Source organism: Larus michahellis, chromosome 9 (genome assembly GCF_964199755.1).
Source record: "Larus michahellis chromosome 9, bLarMic1.1, whole genome shotgun sequence".
NCBI lineage: Eukaryota > Metazoa > Chordata > Aves > Charadriiformes > Laridae > Larus > Larus michahellis.
In genome coordinates this window covers 14,641,839-14,665,666 of record NC_133904.1, presented here as the reverse complement: position 1 = coordinate 14,665,666, position 23,828 = coordinate 14,641,839, and the positions used below count along the sequence as shown (strand labels likewise).

General features: G+C 35.1%; 1 protein-coding gene across 3 annotated transcripts in view; it reads left to right on the top strand.

Moving 5' to 3' along the window:
• WDR72 (WD repeat domain 72) overlaps positions 1–23,828 on the top strand; it is a 123,291-nt gene that overhangs the window by 29,576 nt on the left and 69,887 nt on the right. For all 3 annotated transcript variants that reach the window (XM_074601415.1, XM_074601416.1, XM_074601413.1), the window contains one exon: positions 16,361–16,566. In XM_074601415.1, coding sequence (XP_074457516.1) covers positions 16,361–16,566 — 206 coding nt within the window. The remainder of the gene's footprint in view (positions 1–16,360; positions 16,567–23,828) is intronic.

Sequence of the window (23,828 nt, the reverse complement as noted above, 5' to 3'; positions counted from 1 at the left end):
AGGAAAGCTGGTGAGGGACTTTTTAGGATGTCAGGTAATGGTAGGCCTAAAGGGAACGGATTAAAACTAGAGATGGGACGATTCAGACTGGACATTAGGAAGAAGTTCTTCACCATGAGAGTGGTGAGACACTGGAACAGGTTGCCCAGAGGGGTGGTGGAAGCCCCATCCCTGGAAGTTTTTAAGGCCAGGCTGGACGGGGCTCTGAGCAACCTGGTCTAGTGGGAGATGTCCCTGCCCATGGCAGGGGGGTTGGAACTAGATGATCTTTAAGGTCCCTTGCGACCCTAACAATTCTATGATTCTATAAGTCAGGACCTGACAGTCAGAAGATTAGCCAACGTTGCAGTGAAGTGAGTAGAATATTTCTGGAAGCTATAAATGGAAGTTCTTCTCTTTAGTTATTAAAAATAATGAAATTTTCAGTCCTAACAATCCCAAGTTACAGCATGAAGTTCGGCTTTCTTCAGTAAAATCATAATCTGAGTTAACTCAAAATCATAATTTTGAGTTAATTAATAATCAGTTAATAATGGAAGATAATTGCAGAGCTGACAACTGTATAGTCAGAAAACCTAAAGCAGAGTGTTTCAGGTTAAACTGTAGATTCCCAGGTGATTTGGGAGTGTAATGCTGATTCACAAAGGTAATAAATGTAGTTATTTGAACTTCGACAGACCGAAGTATTAGAAGCTGTAATAGTACTAAGCATTACAATACAGTGTTTCCACGTGATTCAGAGCTATCTGTCCTGCAAGGGGGGAAGTGCACAATGAGTCTAGAACCACTGAAATGCACAGCATATTAATACTGTATGAAAACATAGCTTTACTAATGCAACACTGAAATAATAATTTACTTTACAAGTTATTACAACACACTGTCTAGACTGTGTGCTTTGGACAAAAAAAAATCCCTTGTTTTAAAGTACAAAATATCTGTGTTTAATAAAGGACTTGGCAAAATGAGTACAGCATAAATTACAAGCCTGTTTTGTTAGTAAGCTATTTAATATCGTTAAGCTACTGGCATAGGAAATGCCTTCTGGTACTTACTCTTTTCCCAAATGTACTGTGTTGCTTCTTTAAAAAGGTTTAGAATAAAATTAAATTGAACTAACAATTATAGTCAGTTAAAACCCCTGGTTTTACACCGGTGTTCTCTTTCCTATAGCTACTCAAAAATAGGAAGTACTCTTATGAATTTGTCATATTTTTGCATTGGTTTGGGGGATTTAAAAATTCTTTAAAATCTTCTTGTTCAAAAACATCAATAAAAAAATGAGAAGAGAAGGTGTGACCTTAGGAGACTGTCCAATTGTATATAGTGTTGTACTTATTTTTTTTGCTGTCTTATTGTTGCTGAGTGACTGTGTGATGGTTTTGCTTAGGATTTCAGCTTTAACTGCACTGATGGGAAAAACAGTACAAGGTTAAATGTTCAAAAGTAAATACTAGGCTCTGAGTTAGGGTATTCTAAACTTCTTATCCTGCTTTGATTTGCTCTTGTTTCCCGTGTAACTTTAAATTCTGTTTTCTGGTAAATATCTAAAATTCTTCACGTGCGTGTTCTACTGTTCACGTAGCTGCATGATATTACAGTTTTAAGTGCGTTTTCTTCAGTCGGCGGGCCATGGGTTCTACCCTTCTGCTGAATCCTCTTCCTGGAAGGTTTGTGGAACAGTAGTGTCTTGTGATTCCTCTGATCCCTTCATTATACTAGTCCCTGTCAGCACATCTGCAATATTGCAAATTGTCACTTCTCTCTCCTCTTTTCTTCTACCTGTAAAAGAATGTTTCCTCTCCAATGTGTTCTTTTCTGTTCCTAAAGGTATTACTTTATCTCATGATTATTTTCCCCCTGTAATGGTAGTATGCACTTTGTCTATGCAAATAGTATTTCTAATAACAGTAAACTGTAAGCTATATCTTAGCTTGAAAAAGATGAAAAATTTATTTGATTCTTATCATTGCCTAACTGCTTGTTTTGTAGCAATTGCCAGAAAGTCACCTTTGCCTAGTGGTAAAGTATTAAAGGTAGAATAGAAAGATATTGTACTAGATCCCTGCTGTAACAAAGTGAACTAGAGCAGGCATCTAAATGTTTAGCAATCATTAATAAATGCACGTGTTTTTATGGAGAAGTTTGTAACAATGCTACCAGTCTCTGGCTGTTCTATCTACCTCTTAATTGCTCTTTTACAACTAATGTTGAAAACAGTTGAGAAATTTAGGGGGGAAATCTTGATACAGAATGTTTTCCTTTATTTCGCAATTAAAAAGGACATTTCTCAAAAGCATGTAACTGTAGGCAGGCTGTTTCCTAAGTACATACCAATTTGAGAGTGAGAAATCCTTGAAGGTCATTATACCTAAATGTTTATTAGCATTTCATGTAGCGTCACCTTTTAACCAAAGGATTAGTGTGCATTTGGAACTCTGCAATAAAATTGAGCAAAGAAATGTAACAAAAAACCACAGGATATTTTACTTCCTGATAAATCTGTTGTCATAGCTATCATTTTTAACTGATTTGCATCAGTTATTTTCTATCAGAACTTAATCTTACTGTTTAAAAAAGGAAGTAGATGAGACATTAAAGCTCTAAAACACTTATGTTGAGCATGCAGTGATTATTTTTCATACATACTTTTATGATGTATTTGTTATGAATCATCATAGTCTGTGTAGGTGTTATATTGTAGGATACAGTGTTACAGCTCCTCAGGTGCTCCCTTGATGTGAATTAACGTTAAAGCTCACAAGGTGGCAAGTCTTAATGTGCCTCTTAACAAGACATTGGATTCTAAGTGGACTCAGACTACTATGTCAGTGCAAGACTTAATTCCCTTCTTTAAAAAAAAAACCAAACACATAAAAAACCCCAAACCAAAAAAAAAACGCCAAACCCCTCATAGCACAAAAAGTTAATTTAAAAATTGAATTATTAACAAAGTTTATTTCTAGAGCTGTAGAGGCATCATGAAGAAATACACTAGTTTATATCAAGGCATGTGTTGCACACTAGTGGCTGCAGGAGGATAGCACTGTACAACAGAATTGTTCCTGTATTGTGCATTAAGAAGGGGGTTGTGTTTTGTACTTATGCTTATCTTAGAAGTGTGAAAGTTAACATCTTTACTTTCTTTGTTTTAGAATTTTTCATGGAAAGTGTGTATTCGATTACAAAATTTTGAAGACTTAAGTATATCCCACATCTAAAAAACCATTGTGCAAGTTCCTAGCTTTTTACTTTTTCAGCCTTTCACTATTTTTGTTACTTCATGGAACATATACTATTAACTAGAAATAGTGCTGACAGGTCATAGGTATTCCAGACTTCTGGGGCTAAGTAAATAATTGCTAAATAATTCATTTTTAAATTGAAACTTTTGGCTGTTGATTTAAAGGAGCCATCTGTGTATGCCTAAGAAAAGGCAGTTCCGTGTGTGGTGTTAGAGAAGGCTAGGTCTGCACTGCTCAGAAAGGCATCTTGCAGGATTAAACAGTACTTAGGCAATGTGTGCCTTTGACTTAACTCCTGACAGTGGGGAAACTTTTCTCCCCACAGTGTGGTGCAATGAGGTTCTTCCTTAGCTTGAAACAAGCAAACAATTTTTTCTTTCCTAGATTTCTGGACAATAAATATTGTGGAGCGAATTCGCTGCTGCTGTGTATACTTAATAACATGGAAAGCAACTGACTCATTAATTCTGTAGAAATGCTAGGCCAAAATGCAAATTGTTGCACTCAACAATGTAAGAACTAAGAGTTTCCATCACCATACGCTACCCAAGGCAGCCCAAAGAAGTTAAGGGTCTGTAGGCAGAATTTCATCTCAGATGCAGGTTTATTTAGCACAGCTAGATAGCTTCAGTGAATTCTTTGTAAATCAGTTAGATTTAATAGCAGAGGACTGCAGTGATACCATAGAGACAAAAATAGGAGCATGGTATTAACTGCCTCTCCTTCAGCTGTAAAAATGCTCCCTATTTCAAAATTAAAGACAAAGTAAATTTGATGCTACAAGCAAGAATGAGAGCTGCAGTCACCATCTCTTAAGGAATAGCTGGAACACAAGAAGGAATGCAGTTATTTGCTACATTAGCAATTAACAAATTAATATTTTTTGCTGTTGTTCCTGTTATGCATTGGTAAATAAAAGATACCATCTAGGGTGAATTCTTAGGAAAGCCTACTAGGATACACTGTAGTTGGTTTAATGTGAATTATATCTGTATTGCAGTAGAACACAAGAGGTCATGGCGTTGATCCTTGAAATTGGCCTGACCTAGATCAAGAGCTATGTAGATATTTCAGTGCCACTCAGGAAGACGAAGCATTGTTCAGCTGTATGGGAAAGATGTATAAGGCATCACAGACAAACCTCTACAGAAACACAGCAGCCTTTCATTATGATTTTCATCTGTTGGCAAATGAACAGGCAGCCATGCATGGTACCACTTGCCTATACAGTTACCTGTGAGTGTATTCCCTGACGCAGTTAAATCAGATAAAGTTTAAGTGGTAGCTTTGTGCTTGGATTCCATTATGGAAATTGACATAAGATAAAAGTTTTTTTGTCTCTGTAGCCAGTGTTTGTGTGTGTCTGTTTTTTTGGTGTTTTTTTTTTTTTTTTTTTAGTTTTTCTTCCAACTGTGCAGTTAGCTTTGTGACTGAGGCTTTGCCTCTTTAAGTGAAAGTAAGTGGAGGACCTGATTTTGTGTCAGACTCATATATCACTGTTTAAAAAAATCTGAACAGTGTTACTATACTAGAGTTAATGGATAACTGGGAAAACAGCCAGTCTGTTTATAATTTCAGGCTGTGGATTAAGGAATTTCCATGAATATTTTGATATTTACACTGTTGTAGAGTCAGCAATAATTCTGTTGAATTTGACAGATGACTTTACAAAAGTTTGGGGTATCTAGTACCTATGACTGTCTTTCGGTTATACCAGTTTAGCTCCAAAACTGTCCTTCCACCAGGTAATTAAGAGGATGACCTAAGCAGATCAAGGACTTCATTATGCATAACAGGTCATCATCCAATTTCCTATGACAAAGGCTGACACTTTTTGAAAAAGCGTTCTGAAGTTTTTAAAATGTTTAAGCAGTCTTTTAGCAGGCTTTCATAATAGGTTTTATAGACTTTATGGGGTGGTAGAAACATCATCACACAGATTAAAATCCAAGCCAGTACTGTTTAAGTACTACTTAGTACTATCAAGTCTGTGTCAGGAATGGTGTGGCGAGCAGGATTGAGCAATGATTGTCCCACTGTACTTGGCACTGGTGAGGCTGCACCTCAAAGGTCGCTTCCAACCTAGACGATTCTATGATTCTACTTCATATACAACTTGGTACACCCTCTCTTCATGAGATTGACAAAGATACCTTCTTTTATGTGGTCACTGGGAAGTTGCCTGAGTACAATGGCCTGCCTTTATTCTGAATAAATAGGCATTTCAGCATAGTTTATGCTGAAATGCATCAAATACCAAGAGTTTAGTTGACTTCAATTTACCTTATCTAACTTAAGACTTCTATCTATACTTAAGACCTCTGCCTATGAGATAGTAGTTCATGTTGGTTTTGTAATGAGCAGAAGGAAGCAGGAATAAGGAGAAGTGTGTATCTTTTCCCCATTGATTACAAAGGGAGTCAAAAGAAGAGGGGTGTGGGGGGGGAAAAAAAAAGCAAAGCTAATTGCCTGTTGCTATTGCAAGTCTAGAATAAGATAAATTGAATCCCATCCTTTTAGTCCTTTGGTTTATAGAACAAATGAAAATTATTCTATTCGAAGTTTAAATGTTATTGCACATGCATGTGAGTAGTAATACAGAGAACAGTACAGAAGCCATGAACTAATATCTGTGTAGTTTAATGTGTTTTGCCTAAATTTTAATACATGAATACAGCAACTTTCCATTACAGTGGAATATCTTTCCATGATAATAAATATTGATCTACTAATACATTTGGCATATTAATATAACATGTGTACAGGATATGTTCTAAACTTATGTGTCCTAGAAGACAAATATGAAAATCAATAACAAATTTTATTCTAATTGGAAGAATATTTCTTCCAATAGCCACCACTTGAAATCTGCTTCAATAAGGAAATTATGTGTTATCTATATTGCTTTTACATTTTCCTAAGCAGTTGGTATCTTTGCTTTTTTGAAAACAGTAAATATCAGTATGATAAGATGTAGTCATAAAAGGATCGGTGTTTTTTTGTCTTGCTGTGTACAGCATATGGCAGCACATCTACTGAGCCACACTCCTATCTTATATGTATCAAGAGTGAGGAAGGAGCGGGCAGACTTTAAAGAGCAATCTTCCTTGCTCAGAGGTAGCAGTCTTCATTTATCAGAGGTAGATTTAGTCTTTCAGTTAGTACTAGTTTAATATGAATTTACTCCTTGAAGTTTGTCATGTTCGCAGAATGAATCATCTGCCAATGTCCTGTTATTTTCTTCTGCCTTGCAAGTCTTGTTGTCTTTTATTGTTTTACAACATGCTTAGTGTGACTTTAAAAATAGAATAAAATCACTAAGTAAGGCTTTTTCTTGAATTATAATAATAGGCAGTTAACTTTACGCTGGCTACATTGTATTTTTCATACTCACCCAGGGAATGCAAGTTCTGATAACTTTCTTGCATGATGCTAGCCCCAGTGCACAAAAAAAAAATGAAACATATGCCTAAACAGTATTTCTGCTGAGGTCAGATTTCCTGTACAGTCAAAATTAAGTGTATGCTTACAATCCTTACTAGAAAAGGTCACAATCATCAAAAAATAATAGTTGGTATTTGTGTAGTTAACCATGTTTTTTGAAGACTGTGTCCAGTTAAGTCATTCAGATGGCAGATGAAATAGATTGAATAGAGAGTGTATAAGATATTAAGACAGAGGAATTAAGATGTGTTGGGGCATTACTGCACTTCAGTTTGAGAAGACGTGGTGGCCTGCTAGTCTTACTAGATAGGCTTCTTATCTGGGTACACTGGGGATTGTGATACTGCATTGTAGTCTGTGACATTGTCACTACTGTTATTGCTAATATGCTATCTTAGAAATAAATTCAAGTACAGATATGGCTCACTTGCATTCATAGCATGTCCAAAATGCTGAAAACCTCTTCCTTTGATCTTTTTCGGAGGGCCGGTAAGGGTGCTTTCACATGTTATTGTAGCAGTGCCATTAATTTTTCACTACTTGTTTAGAAGCTGTTTTTTAAAAAATGGTTTATGAGCTGTAAAAATCAAAGTTCAAAAAACGCTGTGTCATATTCTAAGCTCCTAGTCTGGGGATCTTGCTTTTTACATGCAAAGGAACAATTATTTGTTATACACAAAATAAGATTTCTTAATTTTGCAAAAGCACTGAATAATCTGAAGGATGATCCAGTCCTTCAGGAATAAGAAACTCCATTAATTTTTCTGATTAAAATTTCTAACACATTTTTAATAAACACTTTAGATAAATTATTCATATATCAATTTCAAATTCAATACAAGTGTGTTTTCCACATTGTGCTTGCTATCTGTACAAGAGCTGTGGTGATCATGGTAACTTTTAGTATATAATCTGTGTTTCTGTTAATGGCAGTGGTGATTTTACAGTATCTGCTTGAAATGTGCACTGCTGGAAAATATAATTCATAAGATGATCTTTGATTATAAATGTCATAATAAGCATTTTATTAAGTTAAATACCTGCTTGACTTTTATTTTCTTTTTTTTGACAACTTCTCACCTCTGAATTGTTTATGGATCCTTATCTTCTACTTATTAATATTCTGTACCATTTAATTACAGGCAAGACAATTAAAAATAAAGGACGTAACTAAAGTTTTCAATGTAAAATTGAGTTGCTAGGGATGAAAAAATAAAAATATAGAGACTGTTATAGTACAATTATATAACTCTACACTAAGAGATACATGTTTGAAGGAAAAGAATTTTATGAAGTTAAGCTTTAAAAGCTCAGAGACGTTAAGGTTAGAACCATTCGTGCAAATCTGATTGCACAAATCTAATTTGTGCAATTCTGCATTTAGTTTTCTTTTCATGGACTTCTGAACTCCTGAGGACAAAAACTAACTAAATATCTATATAACACTTTGTTTTATCCATACTATTTAATGTGTATTGCTTTCCCTATTTGTGCCCTATTTCCATCCTTTTCTGAATATAGAATCATAGAATAATTTGGTTTGGAAAGGACCTTTAAAGGTCATCTAGTCCAACCTCCCCCCTCCCCCCCCCCCCCCCCCCCGCCAAAAAAAAAAAAAAAACAAACCAAAAAAAACCAACAACAACAAAAAAAACAACCAAAAAAAACCCACCAAAAAAACCCACCAAAAAAACCAACCCAAAACCTTTTTGCTTTATTTTGCCATCTTGGTTATCACAGTATCTGGGTGCTTAGTTACAATATTTCTGCCATTTTCCTGTGAAGTGCAGAAGCATTACAATTGTCTCAGCTTCTAATTTCTTCATCTAAGAAAGCAGAAATCCTAAAAATGACAGTGCTTTCCATGGAGTTATTCTTAGAACATTCTAGGTGTTATGTAATTTTAAAAATACGTTTTAATGTATACAGTGCACCAGAAACGTGCATAAAAGGGTCTGCTACCTCAGTTCAGAGACTTTCTTTGCTATTACTACCCATCTTTGCAAACTTAGCATTATCTTGATACTTACATATAATTTTCTACATGTGTATAGCTTGATTTTTTAAATATAGATAAATGAAAGCCTATCACTTCCATTCACTGTAATAAGATCGACTCTCACTTGTCGTGTGGGATGGATTCTGTGTAGACCTCTCTTGCTTGAGCAAACTGAAAAGGTAATGGTGCTTCAATTAAAATTGTCATTGTGGTGGGAGTGAGACATCAGGATTGACAGTGTGTTTCACAGAAGTGTAATGTCCAGCTTTGAGTCCATAATTTAAGGCATGAAGATTTTATGAAACACCCATGTGTTTCATGACTTTAACATCAATGATAAATGGTTTGAAACACTTTTGCTGAGAAACAAAAAAAAAAAAAAAGAAAAATCCTACCATCTGAAGGTAGCTGTCAAGCATAGACAACTTAAGCATTTAAAAACTACACAGGTATCAGTATGCTAAAACGGGCTTTTAATGAGATTGGCAGCCCCCATTAAATATGCAGTGTCTAACATTAGTCAAATCCATCCATGATCACTTGTATTGCAAAAAAAACCCAACCAAATCTTTATATAAAATAGACCAGTTTAGAAATACTCTGAAAATATTTCTTGCAATGTTAATGTCACATTGAGTAATTTAAACTGTTACATAAAACCTCTTCTGTTTCAGAAGCATCCTTGCTGGGGAGAGAATGCAATTACTCTGCGTGTAGTGGTGTGTTAGATCAAACCTTTGATCGTATTGATGGTCAAACATGATGGAACACTTCAAACACTGCTTAAAGATAATTTGTATGTAGTTATATATGCTCCAATATTTTTATAATTGCCAACAGTAATAAGTCTTCTAAACCTCTGGTAAACTCTGTGGAAGTATTACAAGTTGCAGAGTGTGTGGGGGTTTGTTTTGTTTTTTTTTAAGTGAACCCTTATTTAGTCGGTCTGACAGCTTCTCTCATTTCAGGAAGAAGTTAATGATTAAACTGTTTGTAAAACTAAGGTTTAGGTTTCATCAGGTGGCTGTGAGGAAAGAAGTTGTACAGTTTTAATGAAACTCTTTGAACTGTATCAAAGTAAAATTGGTCATTAATTTAGCATACATTTATGGCTAGATAATTGTAGAAGCAACAATAACTACACTGTTGTGACCATTTTGTCCTTGCAAAACTTAGTGTTTTACAGTCTTTTTTGGTATCTGTTCCATTTTTTTTCTTTCTCTCCCTCTGTCTCTCCATCTTTCTCTCTTTTTCTCTTCAGGTCATTGGTCAGAATGAGATTTGAGTTGGGTGAGTGTAGCCTGGCTGATAAATCCTGTGGTTGCATTTCATATGCTGGAGGCTGTGGTGCAGCTAGGGTCAAAGTCATAGCAATCACTACCTCTTTCTTTTGGTTTTGTGTTTTTTTTTTTTTTTTTTTTAATGAATGCTGCATAGCCTAAAAATCTCGGCTGGTGCAAAACTCAGTTTTAGAGTCCTTGGTAACTACATTTCGTAAGTCTTTTGTGAAACATACTACGTGTGTATTTTTTACATTCTTGGGAGCAAAAAAGCCTGGCTAACAAAGTTGCCTGTAGGTTCCTATGCCGCTGGTCAGAAATCAGTCACTTATATATTTCATGAGTAAGATGCAGTAATTGTGAAATGGTTTTGATAGGAAGGGGCACCAGGTTGATCTCTGCAGTTCATGTGAGTAGGGCAATGAGCTTAATCTTTAATTGATGATAAACCATAAATCTTCAAAAGTGTCAAATGGTCAAATTGCAGTAAGTGTTACTTGACGGAAATGACTATACAGTTGTTTTAGTGAACTTTTGTCAGACATTTGGATAGTAAAATCAAATTTTTGATAAAATTGCCATAATTCATGTGAATGAAAACATTCAAGGCTTTTGGAGCGATGCAAGTTTTTCAGGAAGAGACGGTACGTTACCAGTTGCTTCACTGATTTTTGTCATTTTTTCTCTGAGATGCTCTGAAGTTTCAGTAAAACTTCTTGTTTCAGCCTAAGCCTGTGCTTTAAAAAAAGTCCTGTAATTCAATCAGTCTTGTACACACACTCAGAAATTCTACACATACTCAATTCACACCCACAAAATATCTTTGCTTTCCTTCGTTTTAGAATTACACAATAGAATATTGGTAAGCAAGTTAAGTAACAGATTTATCTTAAGTCAGGTACATCTGTGAATGCACCCAGGATATGGGCCCTAAAGTTTGCTTGGTTATACAAAAAAACACTTTTGTGCATACTCTTTCTGATATTAGGACAAATATGTCTCATTTGGTGTTCCTAACAGTGATCTCTCAAACAGTTATAGTGCAGTTAATTTCATTATCCCTTGTGAACCTAAAAAGAATGGCCCTTACAAAACTGTGACTCAAATATTATGTAAACTGTTGCCTTACTAGGAGGAGTTAATTGAAGACTGGGAAAGGCTTGTATCTCCCCTGAAGGAAGCTTTTCATATTTGGAAAAAGGCTCTAGTGATTTAGCTCTTCTGTGCTTAGGTCATGGACTGACCTTCAACATTAATAGTCAGGGCAGACACCACGTGGGCTGAGATCTTGATTTCTCTTCCCCCTCCACCTTGATGCCTAAGAGGTAACCTTAGAGAAAGGGAGAATCTGCAGGGAGTGAGTTAACCCGGCTGTGCACTATTGAACTGAGACAAGGTAACTTCTTGGGCCCAGAGTCATGTAACATTAAACAATTAACACTTACTGCAACATTAAACGATTTCTAGTTTAGACAATCTTTTTCTATGAAGAAATTCAAGGTATGTTAAGTGTAACATACATGATGCAAGTGCTAACATGCAATAAGATGCAAGGTTGCCATTTTACTGTAGTTTCTCTGCACATCTTACACTGTCACTTAAATCCCTTTCTAAAAGACAAAAAGGATGAGGAAACATTGGTTAGTGTATTTTGAAAATGTGAATGATTCAAAATAAGTCATAAGCATGAATATATATGCTTTGTGGAAGTTTAGTGTTTGGTGTTTTTTGTTTATTTGTTTTAATTTGTCAGTCTTAAGTTAAAGTGTAACTAATATTTTACCTTTATATTTTCTACGTGTAAGCTTCAGGTCAGTCTGTAGCTTGCACTTGAATATTTCATAGTTATCTAAACTTGAGTCATTGTTCAGTAACTACTTATTGATGTAGAATAATAAAAGGTAGTGGAGCTTGGAAAAGTCTGCCTCAGGAAAAAAAAAAGGCAATGTCATCTTTTGCACAATCTGCAGAAGCTAAGGGTGCTCGTTTATACTGAGAATAGTCAGGTGTCTTTGTATTCATATGTATACATACACATGCATACTTTTATGTACTTTATGTACTAGGTGGAACATGTATGGAATTTATGCGTGTGTCTTTAAATGGATGTGTTTCTTATAGTTGATCTTCATTCTTATTAATAATGAAGTGTAACATTATATTTAAAAAAACCTAAACAGTGGAAATGAGAACTGATTGATGTGGTCAGTGTATTCAGACAGAAGAGTTCATATCGCGGGGTGGGGGGGTGTGGTGGTGGTGTTTCATTGCAGACATTAAGGGATGGATTCTTATCCTCGTGCTGTGTTTCAAATGATAATAAAGACATAGACAGAAACTGCTCACATCTCTTCCAAGTTCAGACCTGGCCACTTCTTCTGTTCAGCCCAGTTTAGCACACTTACTGTATCTTGACAATTCCTGTTACAGGATTATTGTCCTTTACTACTTAGAGTAATTTAGATGGTGTCAGTGAGAGAACAGGGGAGTTTTAATGTCCCTTCTTTCAGGATGTTGTGTCTGCAGTAGAAATCCTGAGATGACACTGGCTGCACTGGCCAGCTGCTCTTTTTACCTAAGTATGTAAACCTGCATTATATATGATATTCCGGTAGTTTTCTTTGTATTGTTCTTCATTGCTTTCTTTAGCTGAAGGATATTCTGACAATAGTTTACTAATGCTATTCTGAAAATGCGTATTCTGAAGAATGTCGGTAATGTGCAGCAGTTGTACTATACGACAGAAATCTTCCAAATGCAAAAAGCATTATGGAGTGTCTGCCAAGACACTCTATGTGTGTCTGTAATACAGTGCTGTTGTCACAGGGCATCTCCATTGTTAACCTATTCCTATACATAAAATATTCTTTTAAAGATTATTAGGTATTAATAGACTGAGTTTTGTTTGATCTGTCCCATTTCTGTTTGTTAAATTGCATTTACTTTTGTCCTGACATTTGTTGGAAATATATATGCTTACTTAACACAATGTTTGTTCCATCTGTTTTGGACCATTTGATATTAGAATGGTAGCACTAGCAGTTTGGAGATGTTTTTCAAGCTTGACCACTGTCTTGGAGCAGAATGGTAGACTTGTCAAATTCAAGCATCTTTTAGTGAGGAACATTTCTGTTTGCCTGACTCTACCAGCATAGAAGAAAGCAGTTTCTTTTCAGATTAAATAGGTATTTATGGAAAGGAAGATCTTGACAGAGAATAAAACAGCTAATATTACAGATGATACTTGTTCTGAAAAGTGAGGTTTTTGGTTTGGCCACTAGTAAAGAAAAGGATTTGTTCTTGAGCACGTGCTCTTTTTAAATAAAATCAATTCTGAAACAATTTCTCATTCGCAGATCACTGTTATGCTGTAAGATTCAGCTGAGTTACTAGGTCACAGCAGCACTGCAATATTGAGGATTTTTCAATACTTTAGCTGTGACAGCAAACAGAAAGCACTGGAGCCTGGTGATATGGCAGGTCATGTGATGTCAGTGAATACCTCGTCTTGAGGCAGGATAATATGCGTGATCTCCCCAGGAAAAATACATCATTCAGTAAGAGCAGAACCTGGAGAACCGTGTGGGCAGTGCTAACACCAAGAGACACAATTTGTAGTACTTGGTCCAGAAGAAGAATAAGATGTTGTAACAGTCTCTAGCCAGTCACATCTGGTGGTCCAAAGCTGCCCAGGAGAGTGAAATACTCCACTCTTGTCTGTTCCTGAGACTTGGTTGCCATGGTCACAGCTTTAGAGAGATAAAGACTTTCTTTTCCTGTATTTTGTATGTATAGTAGGGGGTCGTAGCAGTGGTGTTGCTGCTACATAGAAAACCCTATCTTTTTCCCTTTGTTATTTTATGCTCCCCTGTCAAAAGCTTTTGGGCTTATTTGGGTTTAAAATACTTCAGGTTTGAGAATTGTCTTTATTTCTGTCCTCTTTCCTGTACCCCCATGTACGGACTGTGTCTTTTCTTACTCTTCTTATTTTGATTTTCCTTTAAAATCAGAGACAACATATTCCTAATGAATAACTGTTTCTGGAACAATAACCACTGTGCCCCAGTATTCTTTTGACTGTTTGCAGTGGTCGGAATGTCTTTGTCGCATACACAGGTTTCTCCATCCTTCCCCCCAACACCTCCCATTTGTTTCTCTTAAGATGTATTCAGGAATCACAGAATGCAGATCTCTTCCTTTATTTTGTGTCTGCCACCTACGCACTCTGCAAATGAGTGTATTCGTCTCTTTGGAAATGTAAAGTACACTGGATAAAATAAAGATCACTAAATTCTTCCGTAAAATAGTCTGGCTCTGAGAGATGACTGTTGGTGAAGTGCTCATATACGCATCTGGAGCTAGCAAAACCTGTTTTGAATTTTTGAAGTTCCGTCTAATGCTAAAGAGTATGTGTAATCAGGTCTTTGAAATATAATACCATGCCCCCAAAATTCTTGGATTTATTAAAAATCTATTGTAATATCTGCCTTAGTTCCTCACCCGTAAAAATAATACGATACCCTGTAATTTCACAGGGATATTATGGTAATAGTCTTTCTGAAGCATTTGAGTACTGTAGAAGTGAATTGCATAGACAAAAGGGATACAGAAAACAAGGACGGATACAGATGTGTGTATACATATAAATATTCCCTGCATAGTGGACTTGCTGCAGAAGGTAGTAGAGAAAGCTTAGTCCTTCACACTGAACAATAAGGGAGAGCAACTACTTCCTTGGTGACTTTTGTTCATCTTTTGCTCTGAATGATGCAGGGTGTTCTGTGGGGAAACAAGTCATGCTTGTAGCTTGAAAGACTATATTGCATATATAAAGAGGCCAAAATAATATTACCTGACTAACTGTATTATTTCCAAACTTTTAAACTTTACAAATAATCCTTCCTTGTAGGCATCTAATAGTATAGTTTTTGTGTTCCTGAAATTTTGAAATGCTGCAGCGTGGGGAGCTTTGTAGCCATTATTGTTTTGAAGTGTTTGTAGATAGTGCAACTGTAAAGATCTTTAGGCAACTTGCTTTCCTTACAGTAAATATTCAGTTCTGTAATGATCCCTGACACTGGCTGAAAATCCTGGGGAGGGGTGAAGAAAATGACATATTAAAAATAACTGGGGCTAATCCTTATTTTTTCAGTGTGATATTATAGTAATCCATGGTATTCAGTTGCTTTTGTAGGGGGCGAAGAATCAGATGCATTACTTCTGCTCTGAATTCAAAGACTCTTGGCCATGCAAGCAACAGAGGTGATACTACAGTGAACACAAATGGATGAGTTTCAGAGAAATAATTTCAGATAAAGAGATTTTATACACACGTGCACACAAACACTTATCCTATGAGATCCCTCAATCCCAGTCCAATATTTTTAGCAGGTGTTACTGATAGAACTTCAATGTTACATATTTTTTCTGGTAGCAGCAAAAAGGAAAATTCATGTTTTATTACTTGAGGCTACAAAGAATTCAAACTTAAGCGAAAAAAGACTTCAAGTTACAGCAGATATTTAATACTTTTAAAATCCTTCACGTTTCTTTTATCCCTGATAGTTATAGGAAACGCCATTTCAGCAATTTCTTAGGAATTTAATTCCTACAGGAAATGTGTAGTATATAATAAAAGCTCATTTCAAATATTTAATCTCAGTTTAGATACTTTAATGTTAGTTATACATTAAGTACTATTAGAAAAATTATTACTAAATAAATTATTACTAAAATAATTGGGTATAAGTTAAAGGAATTTGGTTGCCTAGACCCACATGGGTGATGAAATAGTCTCTGAAATGTTGTATTCATGGTCCTGACTACTAAGCTACATGTACTATGTATATTCAGGTGTTTAAAAAGTGTCAGAGGTAAAGATGGGTTTCAGGAATGGAAGGAAAAAGTTGAGCTTTCTCTTGTTATTTGTAATCTAGAACACTAGAGGACAGCACTAAAGTATTACATAAAGGTGTTATTGTTTACACTGTTAACAATATAGATGCTCTGTGAGGGCTTTGTGAGAAGAAAACAAATGACACTTCTGACCAGAGTTAGGGCAAGTGGTATTCTTCTGAATTTCTTTTGCTCCTTTTAAAAATGCATCTGACTTCACATATTATACAAAATATCTTAAGTTTCTTGCGGTCTGAATCTAAGGTATTTGTTGCAGTGATTTTTTTTTTTTTAAACATAGCAATGCTGTAGAACAGACTCCTGTGTGAAATTACATTTTTAAGGTCCAGGAATGAGGAATTAGTTGGCTCATCTGTAAATGTTTCATGATTTATCTGCTCACATGAAATGTAATATGTTAATACTATCATACTTCGCTACAATATGAAATAGTGTAGTACCTTGAAAAAATTATGGCTTTTGTTGTGTTTCTCTAGGCACGCTGGAACGACATGAAACAGGTGAAACAGCAAAAGCAATTCTTGCTTCCATTGAAGATTCAGAATACTTAGTGGCAGATGCCCTACTTCCTGTATCTCAAGAATCAAAAAGAAATAAAAACATTGGATACAAACCCTCTAGCTCTTATAAGCATGACATGGTCTCTTACAGTCTTACTCATACAGAAAAATCTTCAGATAAGGTAAGAATGAAGAGTAGAGTGTTTCTCAAGAGCAATGAGTTGTGATCCAAATTCCTTACCCTTTCACCTTCACTGATGTGTAGCCCTGATGTGTAGGCTGAGGTTTTTATGCGTTCAACCCCATTTCATAGAACAAATGGGGAAGACGGGGGAGTGCCTTGTGCAAAGTCACCAGTAGATCATCTCAGAAGTATTTTCTCAGAGACTTAGCATCCATAGTTAGACCCTATTTCCTTATGCCTCTGGCTTATGACTGCATCTATTAGAAGGACCCTCAGAACAATCGAACCCACCGGCTTGGATGTTTGTCTTGAGTAAAAGCACATCATGGCACAATGCTACTTGCCTTTGCATTATTGCTTTTCTATGAAATCACAGATTCCTGTTATCATCCAGTGCTAGTTTTTGTTGGGTGTTTGTTTTCTGTTAACGTCATCACAGAACAGAGTGTAAGTGCCTTGCATTTATATTAGTGGGATTAAATTTGGCACCTTATTGGTTAAAAGAGAGTGGCGATGTTTCTTGTGAGATACTGGGCTGCAAGTAAGTATGACACTCTTCAGGAGAGATTTGTCCAGGCACTGTACTTAGCTTTTTTTACAGATTTTTTTTTTATAGAAGTGGTTAAAACCAAATAATTGTGACTGATGGAAAAGGTGGCCTCCTTCTTTTTATTTTGAAACAGTACCAGAAGGAAATACCATACTGAAACTAGTGGTAATGTGCTGTTAAAGCTGAGAAAATGAATACAGAGACACCATATAATGAGAAGTAAGGTTGAAAAATGCAATAGTCATTCTATTTGCTTGTGGCCTAGATATATCTATATTTTTATTAGTTATTCATAGGTATTTAAAAAGCCTGTATTTGCTAAATGTAAAACCAATTATTAAAACTGTCTCAAATTTAATGTGGTAGGTATTACCTTATTCAGGTTGGAAGATAATGGCATATACAATTTTCTGAAAACCTTGTTTGTGAATCAGGAGTGAATATATCCACTAAGCTCTTGATATGAAATTATCTTAAGAATAGGGCCTCAGTGTTGCTTGTTTGTTCATGCTTCCCCCTTTTTAATTAATGGGTTTGGGGAATTCTGTTCTCTGCAATAAAGAGAGGAAGTCACGTCTGCTATTCCTCAACTCTAAATGCAGATAAAAAATCTTCCCACAAGGATGGGAAGATGAAAAAAATGTTTTCCCTCAATTCACATGTGGAAACAGCTTTCAGAATGGTCTCTGGCCTTTTTCTGGCTTTATTGTAGTAAATGAAACATTGGATATTCCAAAATTCTGACTGATAAAGTACAGCTTAATCCACGTCCTCATTATTGAATTTTCTTTTCTGGTCTTTTTCTTTATTGTACCTACAAATTTACATATAACTTTGGGTTTATAATGATTTTTGTTTAACTCTTAATATTTACCACTGACCTTTTACTAACCTTATTCTGATTTCTCAAGTTCTTTTTGATCCCATTTTCTGAAAAGTCTTATTAGAGCGTAATCCTGCTGAGCATGTTGTGGAGCAGATGGTGCACTAGTTGGCCATTGACACAGAATCTGATCTCGCTGTTAGTTTATTAAAAGAAATAGTTTCTTCTTGCCTTTTTAAAGAGGAGTGACAGAAAAAGTTATAGTAGTTGTGCTTGGACTATAGTTTTGGTCGTATCTATTAAATTGAAAACTGCATGGATTTAACAAAGTGGCTGGAAAGAAAATGTGCTGCTTGTGGAATATGGGAAAATAGTTTTTGGTAAATTTTAAACTGTGGAGTTTAACATGCTTTGGGGATTATCATGATCTTAAATTGTAAGTAATATCACAATAGGTGGCACTGGAGTTGTAATAATAATTTATAGTGCTTGTTTGGGCATACATCTCAGCTGCTCTGATTTCTCAATGAAATATTCCATTTTCTTGCTTAAACTTTGTTCATTAATTATCTTGTCCCAATGAAAACTTTTTATTAAGAGAATATTCTTGATGCCTCTTAGACTTCCCTATGACTGTCAAAATATCTGTTGTTTTTTTCATTTTACCTTCTTTTTGTTTCTATAGTAAAGTTATTTTAGTCTAATTGCCTAACAAATGAAGTTCTATAGTTGGGAAAACCACTTAATTCATCAAAAATCTGTCATCCATTACATCCAGCGCTTCTTCCCACCTACATCCCAATCAGAGCAGGTTCTGTAGATTGGTGTGGGAGATGCTGGAGGCTAAATGTATAGGGTGTAGCTGAACCTGGGAAGAATATAACAATGGAGGTCCCCTTAATTCTATTCCAGAAGCCCAATGTGGGCTACACAAAAGGAGCGTGGAGCTCTGCGGCTTTTTTTAACACTGTTTTTGTTATTGCTGAAATGAATTCTTTTTACAAAGTCTGCTGTTTTTCTTAGTTCTTATGCAGGAAACTTATTTTAGGTTTTTCAAACAGTGCTGTATTGATTCTTTTGAGTCATTGTATTTCAGCATCTTGAAATAGTCTCCTGAAGTCCAGATCCCATGAAATTAGTGAGAGTTCTGTAGCTATTAGAGTTCAGTATTTCATACCATATTGATAAGCATATAATGACCACACAGATGAAACCATTGTGAAACTTTCAGATTATCAAAAGGTTTTAACATTCATGTGTACAATGAGTATTTATCAATTTGCTTCTTTGGCAAATTGTGTATTAGAAATTTAAAAACACACTAAATTGTTAATAACATTCTATTTAAAAAAAAAAAAAGAGTGCAGTCAATTTTAGCTTCTTTCTTAAGAATTCAATTTCAGAAGATTTATGTAACAAAAAATGAGTGGTAGCTATCCAGTCCTGTTGGTATTATACTTGTGAGTGATCCTTATTTTGTACAATGAGATGAGCCATATGAAGATCGCAAGTAAGAGTCAGGATTTTAAATATTTAATCTTAATATTTATTATTACATTGTTATATTATATTTAAGACAAAGTAACATTTGCAAGGTAATGGTCTCTCTTTACTCCATCCTAAGGAGAAGGAAGAAAAATATCCTCACATAGCAGTCCAGCTTCAAAGGCTTTCTTTCAAAACATTTGTCATCATGTGAATCACAGATACAAAAGCAGAATGCTTTGATTTCATGGTGTTTTGACCGTTTTAATTCTTTTATTGTGCTGCACGTGCCAGTGGGAGCACCAATAACAGATGAGTGTGACAAATGCAGTTAACACAAGATCCATATTAATGTTGTCAAATCCCCTTGATATATTTAAACAGATTTTAATTATTTTCAATGTCAAAAGACCCAAAATATATAGCTTAATAGTTCTTCAAGAAAGCTTTACTTAATATGTGAATGTAAAACCTCTCATAAAAATGAAACTTTTATATTGGCCTTAGTCATTGACATAGGGTATTCATCAAGTCAGCAATTTGTGTGGCAAAGTGCCATTTGAATAGTGTATTGTTAGAATACTTATGGTCCACTTGACAAGGGCTCTTGCTGTAAATAGTGCAATTTGACTCCAGCTGTTAAAGAGTGGCTTTGACAGCAGCCAAATAGAATGGAGATGCTTTACTGCACCGCAGAAAAATCAATATTGGGTTCTTGTTCATAGTAACCTGTTTTTTCTTTTTTTGCAGATTTATACAAGACTATCTAGAGTTCATTTGTGGAAGTTTAAATATTATTGTAAAAGTGGGTCTGTTTTATTTTCACATTAATGTTGGTGATGAATGATGCTTGTTTTTAGTAAAAAAGAAAAAAAAGATTATTTTGTGGATATACATAAGCAATGTGGTAATGCAGCATTATTTCAACTCTCAGCTTTTATGGATGGATATTAGGATGTGGGTGCATAAGTTATGTAACTAATGACAAAAAATGGTCTCTTCTTCCTCTCTGCATTTTTTCCTTTTTGTAGTGCTACTGTACTATCCCTGTCAATTTTCTAAGCATCGGGTTTTTTTAAAGCAGATTTCTTTGTTGTTCTCCCTGTAACAACCCCCACAGATGTTGACAATCTGTAGTGCCATTGTAGATTTTCCTGAAGCATAGTCTTGCTGGTGCTGAACAGTTTTCCAGCAGTATTCAGTGACACAAGGTTGCTATGATACCTGGCCAGTAGCAATAGGTATTGAATCACTGGTCTTAATTACAATAGACTACACACTAGATTGTGTGCTCATGGTGTTTATGTGGAACTAGCTCTCATCATACCTTTAAGTCATAGTTATATTTGAAAATTGGAGCTGTGTGAAAAGCTGGTTTAAAGAAAAAAAATTAAAATGCTTCAATGCATCATATGAAGATTTCATTCATGCACATAAAAAGCTGGATACATCTGGGAATTGTTTTCCTCAAGTTCCAGAAACCTTTCATGTTAGAAAGTTTCCGAGCTTTTCAGATTAAATTGGATATAAATCTGTGTTTATCATGCACTGATATTTCTAGTGATTTCCATAATGTAAATGGAGCTTCTACTGGGTACAAATATTGGAGGAAGAGCAGTTCCTAAAATTTATGCAATAATTGCTAAACCTTGGACTGCTGAGTTACACTTCTGAAAATCTAGACCAGAAAAGGGTAATTTTTACTGTGTGTATAAAACAAATAAGACAGATGGAGGGCAGCAGAAAGTATTTATTTACATATGAACTTTTATAGGGATGTTAGGTATATTTATTGTTTGATGTATTAACCTGACAATTAACTAATGATAAACTTATTCTTACTGTTCTTTGAGCATTAATACATGGTACACAAAGTAGAGTCAAAGTGTCTGAATAAGGGTTTACACAGGATCTGTAAAAATTCATTTTGATGTATGCACTTATTAGAAATAATTATAACCAGAGCAGTTAAGTACCAGTTACTGTAACACTTCTAAATGCATTTTAAATCTTTCAAATTGACCTACCTAGTAATAGTTGTTCTAAAGAACTTAGTATTTACTTATGTAATAGCTTACATATTCCTCTCTAAAGAAAATATCTAAAGGCAAGATGCTTCTGAAACACAGGTATTTCCTTGGTAGGGAAGCCAGAGTTTGTCTTTTTATAGTTGCTTAAAACAAGAAACAAAAATGTACAGAAACCATAAATAATAAAAGAAATATCTGTTATGTTGCGGCACAGAGCAAGTAAAAGACAAATGAAGACTGTAGGACAGAAGCAGTTATTTGTTTTAGTATAGTAAAGGATGCAATTTGAAAATAAAGTTGTTATTGGAAGCCTGGAAAATAACTACGAGCTAAATCTTACTGATGGAGAAATTGATAGAAAAATGGAAACAAGTTACAAGAACAAATGCCAAATAATACTAATCAAATACAAAATCAGGAGTGGTACCATAAACAATGGTATGTTAGACATGGGTTCTTTTTATTTCTTTCCTTTTGTAATATTTAGAGTAGCATTAATGAGGAATTACAGATCTTGATCACTTGTATGAAGTGGATTATTAAGAACAAAGCAGAACAGAAAGTAGCAGAACACTTCTTAAAGTTGGTAACATTTTATGTTGTTGCTCCCAGGGTATTTCTACTTTTTTTTACTGGTGTTCAGAACCTATATTTAGTAGTATATTAAGTGTAGTAGGAAAATGAGTGAAGAAACAGAGAGGGGGGTGTGTGTATATGTGTGTGTATATATATATATATATATATATTCCCACTTTTCCCTACCCCCAGCTCCGTAACTTGGATGCAAAGGACTTCAGTACTAAATTTCCTGTAAAATTTCACAATTAAGTATTTTATCAAGGGACCAAGGTAGCAACATAGCTACAGTGAAATAATAACTTTAGACTTATGAGATTAAATTGGTATCAGTTAAAAAGCATCATGATCCTGAGAAATATTGGTAGCTTGGATCACGTGTCAACTTTGCTGAAATTTACTGCAGTTTTCTGAATTGGTCCACCAATTCAAGAATTTGTTGATTTCAGTGTTTTCTCCATTGATTACCTCAAAGCAAAATGAAAGCAAAAAGTTGTTATTGTAGCACATCTTACTCTTGCAGATGTGGATAGTAAGTAATGCAGGCTGACAGAAATATGAGAATAAGCCTTAACTATTTATTTCAACTATATATTTTAGACACTGTTTCTATATGCTTATACAAAGTTTGGGTTTTTTCTCTGTTATTATACTGAAGGTAACTGACTTAAATTTTTTGTTTTCCCTCCCTGGACAATTAATCAGAGCCTATGCTAAAGAAGGTGCTACAGTGTCCCACTAGAAGTAATTCTAAGGTCAACATCACTAATGCTTGTGAAGTATTTCACATTGAAGGACTGTTTATTGAAGCTAACCTAGCTGTTGCTGTTGTAGTCTTCATCTTCTCCCATACCTCAACTGTCATGCTGCAATTGCCTTCTTGGTCCCTTGGAAGTTTGTAGTTTGTTTTTTAGAGACATATCTTTATGGATAGAAACATACAGTTTCTATCCTACTGAAGTGCTGTTCATGGTATCGTATTCTCCACTTATGATTGTTCTTTTTAATTCTGGGTGTGGAGTTGTATACAGTTTGAATTTTCGTATCTCACACTTGACCTTTACTACTTTCTAGTCCCTGAGATGCAGTTTCTTCTATAGATCAGCCTAATTGATTTTCCTTGTAAGTGCTCTACCTAATTCTAATAATTCTAAAATAAATTACATCATCTTTGTTATAACCTTTGTATTTTCGTGTTGTACAGAGATGTTCTTAAGAATTCTTCACCATCCATGATAGGAGGATGGTGGAATCTTTACACTTGCGATAATAATATTTTCTATTCTAAACATTAAGTTCCTGTCCTCTAATAGCTTAATTAGTATTATTTTAGAGAAGAAAAGTATCAAAAGGAATTCAAATCTGTGACATTTTCCTTGGTTTCTGCCTCATACAGCCATCCAAAAAAAAAAAAAGTGACTTTTTCAGAAATACATTGACAAATTAAATGCATTTATAGAACTAGGACTTGCAACACCAAACCTTACTCTGCAGCAGAAAGACTTGCTGTGTGCAAGCTTCCTTCTGATAACTGAGTCTCGTGTCTCAGTTAAATTGCAGAAATGAAATGCTAAGCTAAACTGTGTTCAATTTAAAGCACACGACAGCAGTGCTTTCATTTCCATTCTCTTTACATGTTTTTCTACATATTAATACTCAAACCTTTATTTGTTCTGGTGGTCAAATCTGGTTCTTGCAACACTTATGAGAAAGGGTGAATCAACCAACCAGATATGTCTGAGAACGCTTGTTTGCAAATATTGTCCTCTTGGAAGCCTCTGCAGTTCTACTGCCTT